The 9,883-nt window shown below is 35.3% G+C and overlaps 1 protein-coding gene across 1 annotated transcript in view; it reads left to right on the top strand.

Annotated features, from left to right (window-relative positions):
- The first annotated feature begins 881 nt into the window (after positions 1-881).
- The window catches only part of LOC117121718 (calcium-activated chloride channel regulator 1-like), a 23,778-nt gene continuing 14,776 nt past the window's right edge, over positions 882-9,883 (top strand). Inside the window, exon 1 of the mRNA XM_033267003.1 lies at positions 882-1,409. Within this exon, the coding sequence (XP_033122894.1) occupies positions 1,242-1,409 (168 nt within the window). The 5' untranslated portion in view covers positions 882-1,241. The remainder of the gene's footprint in view (positions 1,410-9,883) is intronic.

Genomic DNA, 9,883 nt, shown 5'->3' with positions numbered 1-9,883 from the left:
TCAAAGAAATAAATAATAAAATAGAACATAATTCTACATCTACGTATCGACGTTTCCTGTCCCACATTGTCGTTGTACGACGATTTTACCTTGTAATTGATTGCAAGTTTATTTAGGCTTTAGTGCAAACACAAGAATCCAATAATGTTAATACTCTCTCTCTCCCTCTCCCTCCCTCCCTCCCCCCCTCTCTCTCTCTCTATATATATATATATACATCTATCGCCCATAACATGATATGATTTTACGTTATTATAGTAACATCAACATTTAAAATAAATAAGAGGAACGCCAAAGAAAAACACATTACACTAAATCCTTCAAAATAATAAAAGTAATAACAAATAATTAATAAAACAAAAACCTAAGTGCATATAAAATTTAACAATAATTTTATGACTGAAACAATAAATACTATCACAAAAATATCAATATATTGATTTAAACTGAAAAATACACATTTTTATAATAGGCCTATTAACTCTTCCATGTGGAACAAAAAATAACGATAGATTTATATCTGCAAGATGATTGTTTTTTGTCTTAAAAATAATAGTTTCACATTTGATTCAAATGGAGTCTTGAATTTAGGTAAAGTAGGCCTAGGCTCCAACAAATTCTTCATTAAGACAAAATATATCATATTCTGAAAATGTATAGTATATCAATAAATAAACAATAACCTGTTTTCATTCTATTAGCATTGTTACGGTTAATTAGGCAGATTATCATAGTAATATAATGTAAACAAGTTTTTTGTTACCTTTTACAACATTATAAATAAAGCAGAATTAACAAAACATTAGTTGGGTTTTCTGTGAATACCATTGGCGTAGGGCCTATTATATGGCTGTGTGGCGGATCAAAATTTTTGCGGGTGTCAGGAGGGTGGAGCTTTTTGTATAGGAGAATGATAACAAAAAACTGTTTACATTATATTGATTTATTTACGGCCTACAGAGCGATTCCTTAATGACAGAAGATGATTTCACACTTGGTTGTGAGCGCCCTTTTCCACCCCTGGATTCGCCATTGTCGGTCTGCTGGAATGCACTACTACACACACAGAAATTATAATTATTTGGAGCTACTGAGGCGTTCACCCAATTGACTATTTGGAATCATAATAGATCTATCGAATAAACATTTCATGTAAGTAAAATAGGCCTTATAAATTCCATGCTAATAACGAAATAAACATAACGAAATAAACTTGACGAAAGCGACGACAGCAAACAAAGATGGCGGTTGTGCGATTCATATGCATAGCGTTCTTTGCGTTTTCCTTATTCTTTTTGGCATCTGGAAACAGAAACCAAATAGCTCTAAAAGATGGCGGATACGAAAACCTACTAATTGCAATTACCAAAGAAGAAAAAGAAGATAAGGGACTAATTGACAATATAAAGGTGAGATATGTGAAATTAATGTTGTGGTACATTCGCAGTAGGGCTCATATATGCATAAATTCATTGAATGGGAAGATAGGTTCATATGCATCATAATCATAGAACAATTATATGAATTTAGAACGTGGACCAATATGATTAATATACTTATACACATCTAGATGTGTATAAGAGACAGCTTCTTTATGTACTGAGTGTAGGGTGGAAATGCCACCCCAATGAACGAGACTTATTTTCAGCCCGTTATAAAAAAACATACTTTTCCAGAGCCGTCGGAACCGGAACCGCACCGGCTTTGGCCGGACCGCTTTTTCTCAATTCAAATATTTTAAAATAAATATATACCGATACCCATAAAATGTATGAATTTATTATTAATGTTCGCATCACATTGTCTTTTTTATGTTATAGATTTAAATAAAATTCCACCATGCGCTTCTTTTTGTATTGCCTATGTACATTTGGATTTTTTAACAATCCTACATTTTAGTAATTATTATAGATTTTGAAAATGTTTAGGGGTGTAAAATTTAATAACAATTAACTATTTAAAATTTTGGGGGTTGAAGTCGGCTAAACTGTATATTCACTACACAAAGGTATACGGGTCAAACCGGCCCTGATTACTTGCATTCTGAATTTAAACCACTTAAAGTGAAGAACATCCATTTTGTCTAAAGTATCCACATGTCCCATTTCCCGGCAGAGGAGTCATTTTTTTCAACCATAGTGGAGCCGACATGGATCGGATCTAGTACACTTCCGTTAAGTTTAAATCTTGTGTCTGCCCCATTCATGGGGTTGAAATATGTAGATACGTTGCAGGTTGCTAGCTGCTATTTCTAGAAATCTAGATATACCGTATTTTTTCAAAATATGTTTACATCAGGCGGCCCACCATGTTAGGGTTGAAGTAAGTATCAATATCCCCATTTAACTTTAGAATTATGTGCCACTTTCTGGCGTCTAGAGCTGCCATTTTTTTCCCTAAATTTTTCCACCTCAGCTCAACCATGGTCGGGCTGAGGAGTGTATAGTCTCTATCTCCATCATGCTAATTTAAAATATTGTGGCTTCCCTCGAGGGAAAGTTTCACTAAAACCCCAATAACTTTAAATCCTGATCCGTCCATAGTAGTAAAAGATCTGCAGTTTAGCAACCCGATTTGTTAAGCGCCACGCCCCACCCCACCACTGCATTCCGCTCTTATTTCTTATAATGGCCGTACCACATGCAAAATGTTCACTGTTCCCTGATGCTTCCAACTGCTATGTGGACACTTTACCACCGAGGCCCTTTGCCACCCGACACAATATGAATAATAGGCCTAATAATATTTACACGAGTTGCCAGGTATTGCACTTTTTATTCTAATTTCCTTTACGACTCCCAGCGAAAGCGTGTGCCTACTAGTTTTTATTAAAAAATCGAAATGATGATTAATCAATAAATACAAATGCAGTAATGCATCTAATAAAATATGCGAAACTTATGAACGACATGTTTCGACGTCTCCCACGTCATCATCAGGTATTAATTAATTTGTCTGAGTCTATTGTATCTATATTACATTAAAAAAAAAATCAATACTTACTTTGTAAATCTACTCGTAATTCAGTAATGTTTTCATATTACTGCAATTTGTTTTTGATATCAATGCTAATTAACATCAGCATTATATACATGACTATCAAAAAAAAAAAAGCAACCGCTAGTTAATAGCTTAGTATGTCATCAAAACAGCATACACATCGTTGTCTTGGCAACATATAATTAAAGTATAAGCTGCAGGCGAGAGCGTGTCATAAAATGTTTTGCTCGAACTTTTTACTATCAAAATAAAGGATTAGCGGTTCTACAGGTCACAAGCATATTTCCGGGTATCCAGGTGCCAAAAAAGTTGTTCACCAACCATGGTGAGGCGTTCAGGCCCCACTAACTATAAATCCTGTATCCGTGGATATGGGAAGCAGGTCCGCAGTTAGCCCAAATTTGTTTGGTGCCGCACTCCCCCCCCCCCAACCAGATTTAACTGTAAGGCCAGATAAAAAAAAATATTGTGTTGGCCAACCAGACCAACCCAAAATGACCTGTTTTCACCATATAAAAATAGATTATCAGCTTCTTTACCATTCCTGCACTAACGGAAATGCCATTGTTTTCAGTCCAATTTCTTTTTCTTCTATTCTGTTTTTCTGTTTTCCTGTCCGCCACTTTCGAACTTATGAAAATTTGCCAAGGCAAAAACTATATTTCAAAGATATAAATAATAAAATAGAACATAGTTCTACATCTACGTATCGACGTTTCCTACCCACATTGTCGTCCACATTGTCGTTGTACGACGATTTGACCTTGTAATTGATTGCAAGTTTATTTAGGCTTTAGTGCAAACACAAGAATCCAATAATGTTAATATTCTCCCTCCTCTCTCTCCCTCCTCTCTCTCTCTCTCTCTCTCTCTCTCTCTCTCTCTCTCTCTCTCTCTCTCTCTCTATATATATATATATACATCTATCGCCCATAACATGATATGATTTTACGTAATATTATAGTAACATCAACATTTAAAATAAATAAGAGGAACGCCAAAGAAAAACACATTACACTAAATCCTTCAAAATAATAAAAGTAATAACAAATAATTAATAAAACAAAAACCTAAGTGCATATAAAATGTAACAATAATTTTATGACTGAAACAATAAATACTATCACAAAAAATCAATATATTGATTTAAACTGAAAAATACACATTTTTATAATAGGCCTATTAACTCTTCCATGTGGAACAAAAAATAACGATAGATTTATATCTGCAAGATGATTGTTTTTTGTCTTAAAAATAATAGTTTCACATTTGATTCAAATGGAGTCTTGAATTTAGGAAACGTAGGCCTAGGCTCCAACAAATTCTTCATTAAGACAAAATATATCGTATTCTGAAAATGTATAGTATATCAATAAATAAACAATAACCTGTTTTCATTCTATTAGCATTGTTACGGTTAATTAGGCAAGTTATCATAGTAATATAATGTAAACAAGTTTTTTGTTACCTTTTTCAACATTATAAATAAAGCAGAATTAACAAAACATTAGTTGGGTTTTCTGTGAATACCATTGGTGTAGGGCCTATTATATGGCTGTGTGGCGGATCCAAATTATTTTTGCGGGGTGTCAGGAGGTGGAGCTTTTTGTATAGGAGAATGATAACAAAAAACTGTTTACATTATATTGATTTATTTACGGCCTACTGAGCGATTCCTTAATGACAGAGGATGATTTCACACTTGGTTGTGAGCGCCCTTTTCCACCCCTGCGTCTGCTGGAATGCTCAGAAATTATAATTATTTGGAGCTACTGAGGCGTTTGATTTACCACAGGTCACCCAACTATTTGGAATCATAATAAATCTATCGAATAAACATTTCATACAAGTAAAATAGGCCTTATAAATTCCATGCTAATAACGAAATAAACATAACGAAATAAACTTGACGAAAGCGACGACATAGGCAAACAAAGATGGCGGTTGTGCGATGCATATACATAGCGTTCTTTGCGTTTTCCTTATTCTTTTTGGCATCTGGAAACAGAAACCAAGTAGCTCTAAAAGATGGTGGATACGAAAACCTACTAATTGCAATTACCAAAGAAGAAAAAGAAGATAAGGGACTAATTGACAATATAAAGGTGAAATAAATGTTATGGTACAGTTTGAAAAGAAAAGATGGGAGTATATTAATTATGTAAAGAAAAGACGAATTTCATTTTATTTTACAATGTACTCTGTACAATGATTTCAGAAAAAATATATTTCACAATTCACTTATTCATTCCCATCAATATACAAATTACGTATATTACTTTTGAATTCCAAGTTTACTATTAATTTAGGCAAATACGTATATTTTGCTTACGAAAAAGGAAAACGTTATCTTGAGTTTTTTTATGTTATAGATTTAAATAAAATTCCACCATGCGCTTCTTTTTGTATTGCCTATGTACATTTTAGATTTTTTAACAATCCTAAATTTTAGTAATTATTATAGATTTTGAAAATGTTCAGAGGTGTAAAATTTAATAACAATTAACTACTTAAATTTTTGCGGGTTGAAGTCGGCTAAACTGTAGATTCACTACAAAAAGGTATACGGATCAAACCGGCCCTGATTACTTGCATTCTAAATTTAAACATCCATTTTGTCTAAGTATCCACATGTCCTATTTCCCGGCAGAGGAGTAATTTTTTTTAACCATGGTGGAGACGACACGGCTCAGATTTAGTACACTTCCATTAGGTTTAAATCTTGTGTCTGCCCCATTCATGAGGTTGAAATATGTAGATATGTTGCAGGTTGCTAGCCGCTATTTCTGGAAATCTAGATATACCATATTTTTAAAAAATGTGTTTAAAAAAAAAAAAATAATAATAATAATAATAATATGTCATTCTTATATAGCGCTTAATGCCTTAACAAAGCCTCTAAGCGCTTCACATTACTACCCCGATCATTGGATCAAACACATTATGGAACAACTTGAACACCAAATTAAATTATAAAATTAAATTATATTATTATTCCATATTGCGGCTAGTAATCAGCGCAGTTGTGTTGGAACTTACCAGGCGGCCCACCATTTTAGGGTTGAAGTAAGTATCAATATCCCCATTTAACTTTAGAAATATGTGCCACTTTCTGGCGTCTGGAGCTGCCAAATTTTTTCTAAATTTTTCCACCTCAGCTCAACCATGGTGGGGCTGAGGAGGATATAGCCTCTATCTCCATCTTGCTAATTTAAAATATTGTGGCTTCCCCCGAGGGAAAGGGTAGTAGCAGATCCACAGGTTGCCAACAGGTTTTCTGGGCATCCAGAGGTGCCAAAAAAGTTGTTCACCAACATGGTTGGGATAAGGCGGGTATGCACTCAAACCCCAATAACTTTAAATCCTGATCCGTGCATAGTAGTAAAAGATCTGCAGTTTAGCAGCCCGATTTGTTAAGCGCCACGCCCCACGCCACCACTGCATTCCGCTCTTATTTCTTATAATGGCCGTACCACTTGCAAAATGTTCGCTGTTCCCTGATGCTTCCAACTGCTATGTGGACACTTTACCACCGAGGTCCTTTGCCACCCGACACAATATGAATAATAGGCCTAATAATATTTACACAAGTTGCCAGGTATTGCACTTTTTATTCTAATTTCCTTTACGACTTCCAGCGAGAGCGTGTGCCTACAAAACAAATCGAAATGATGATTAATCAATAGATACAAATGCAGTAATGCATCTAATAAAATATGCGAAACTTATGAACAACATGTTTCGAAGTCTCTCACGCCATCATCAGGTAATAACGCTTATGCTACTAACGGTTTAAATACATACACGGAGTTACACCTTGCGCAAGTAATTTGTAGAAAATAATAATAATAATAATAATAATATAGAAATTTATATAGCGCCTTTTGCCAAAGGATACAAGGCGCTTAGAAAAGGTTTATTGTAGGAAGAGGATTATTTAGGAAATAAGTGAGCTTTTAAGAGTACTACAAGCATTTCGGATGGAAATAGGAAGATTATTCCACAGTTTTGGAGCAGAGGAAGAGAAAGATTTATCACCAGCAAGTTTGTTGGATTTGGGAACAGATAGACAGGAACCGGAAACAGAACGGAGAGAATAGGTAGAGGTTAAGAAAATCAACAGCCAGGAGATATAACTAGGATTGGAGGACTGCAGTGTATTAAATGTCAGAACTAACACGGGCTCGGATATTAGTTGGGACATAGTCTTTTACATTTAAAAAAAATAAATATATCAATTAATCTGTCTGAGTCCATTATATCTAGATTACATTTTTTTAATCAATACTTACTTTGTAAATCTACTCCTAATTCAGTATAAATGTTTTCATATTACTGCAATTTGTTTTTGATATCAATGCTAATTAACATCAGCATTATATACATGACTAAAAAAAAAAAAAAAAAAAAAAAAAAAAAAAAAAAAAAAAAAAAAACCAACCGCTAGTTAATAGCTTAGTATGTCATCAAAACAGCATACACATCGTTGCCTTGGCAATATATAATTAAAGTATAAGCTGCAGGCGATAGCGTGTCATAAAATGTTTTGCTCGAACTTTTTACTATCAAAATAAAGAAAAAGAACCGCTAGTTAATAGCTTAGTGTAGTAGGGTCATCAAAACAGCATACGAATCGTTGTTGCATTGGCAACATAGAATTAAAATATAGGAGACACCTGCGAGAGCGTGTCATAAAATGAATCGCTCGAACTGGTGTCCGCACGAACTGAATCTACTGGTACCTCGTACACGTTTTGTTTCAAGTGCATACATTACGATTGCCATTGCCAATTTAACTGTTTATATACCATATTGGAGTTGGTGATCATGCGTTTTTTTTTTATTGTCATTGTCCAAAATCCAAGTTTAACAATTCCAGTCTTTTGCCATCCGAATTTTTAACCACCCGACCATTTGACATCATGGACCAGAGCGGTCAGAGCACTTTCTCTCAATTAAAGTACATTCTAAAAATATATTACCGATACCCATAAAATATATGAATCTGTTATTAATGTTCGCTGAGGTGTGTATAGAATCTATCCCCCATGCTGACTTTAAATTTAGTGGCTGCCGTTTGAGAGTAGGGTGTGGGGGGTGGGGTTATTGATTAGCGGTTCTACAGGTCACAAGCATATTTCCGGGTATCCAGGTACCAAAAAAGTTGTTCACCAACCATGGTGAGGCGTTCAGGCCCCACTACCTATAAATCCTGTATCCGTGGATATGGGAAGCATGTCCGCAGTTAACAACCCAAATTTGTTTTGTGCCGCACCCCTCCCCCTCCCAACTTTTACTGTAAGGCCAAATAAAAAAATATATTGTGTTGGCCACTCCAGATCGACCCAAAATTTTCGAAATTGAGGGTCGGCATTTTAGTTTTTTTTCTTACAACGAAAATCATTTTTTAATGAGCTAAAAATACTAGAATGGGCATATCTTGCCACGGTATGCAATGCGAGAGTGTGTATGTGATCCTTATGCGCTTCAATATAAAAAAATGGTCTTTGTCGTATTTTTGTGTATTTTAGTGGGGTGGGAGGCCATTACAGGAAATTCAGTACGCGAGCGAAGCGAGCATCTAGGCCGGGGGCCAGGGGGCCGCCAAGGGCCCCCTGTGGAGGTCCAGGGGCGAAGGCCCCTCCTGGAAGCTACGGATATTTCACAAAGTTGAATTTGATTAGTTATTTTATAGGCATCAAGTTACTGTAATATGACTTTATATTTGTTGTAATTTCCAGTGGCGGATCCAGAGTAAGCCTATAGAGGGGTCCGGGGGTGGGTACTTTCACAGACAGAGCACCTGTCAAGCATGGTGGAGCTGAGGTACGAAAATTTGATTATGGCACCTCTAGATGGCCAGAAATTACACTCCCTGACTGAGGTTGGGGGAACGTGCTGAGTGCGCTCCCCCTTGAATCCGCCAATGTTCAATATAACACTTGACATAGCCTATGGTTTTGTTTCACAAATGACTAATTCCTAATGTCAATCGAAAGCATTTTTTATTCGAAAGATTTTTTTTTTATTCAATACAGTTTTTTACAACCTAAACACATTAACTACAGTGTACTGAAAATTCTGTAATTAACCTTCAGAGAACTTTATTTTTAAAAAATGGCCTAATTAAGTATCTTATTGTTTTCGTTATATTAAGCTAGTATGAAGGATTACTGTAAGCCAATCAGTTACACTTACTGTACATCTTCATGTTCAGCATAAAGAGGGCCTCCCCCCAATATGCCTAAATACAGAATTCATGAAGGCGGATGAGTCAATTCTTTCAAGGAAACTTTACAGACGCGCGTATACAAACGTCAATCAACATTTGGTTGCTAAACTCAAAAAGAGAACTAAAAAAATCTATATTTTATAATAATAATAATAATAATAATAATAATAATAATAATAATAATAATAATAATAATAATAATAATAGGTCAATTTATAAGGCACAAATAACCAAAGTCTCTACAGTGGCGTAGCTAGAGGTTTTGGCGCCGGGGGGGGGGGGCAAGAGTAGAAAATTGCGCCCACTTGCGCCCTCCTTCCCCCATCCCCAATTATAATTATAATATTTTGAAATTAATTGATAATGGTTGTATAGACTTTAAGCATAGGCCTATCCGTACTGTACGTCCACATCATGCGCTTTCTAAATAACATTGTTTTAAACCCGAATAACTATTATTACTCTAGCTCCCATATGTTTTTGCTTACCAGGGGTGGCGACAAGGGGGAAGATTTCCTTGACAAGAGCAAAGTGGGCGTGATCGAGCGTCGCTTAAAGGCTTATTTAATCGATTTTAGAGTCTACTAATACGTACAAAATACATTAAAAAAAATTTCTCCCCAACGAATTATGGTTTTTCTCCCCGACAGA

This window comes from Anneissia japonica, unplaced genomic scaffold (genome assembly GCF_011630105.1).
Source record: "Anneissia japonica isolate Jap-2015-1 unplaced genomic scaffold, ASM1163010v1 scaffold287709_len1912824_cov184, whole genome shotgun sequence".
Taxonomy (NCBI): Eukaryota; Metazoa; Echinodermata; class Crinoidea; order Comatulida; family Comatulidae; genus Anneissia; species Anneissia japonica.
The sequence above is the reverse complement of the archived record's forward strand: the minus strand, read 5'-3'. Positions and strand labels throughout refer to the sequence as shown.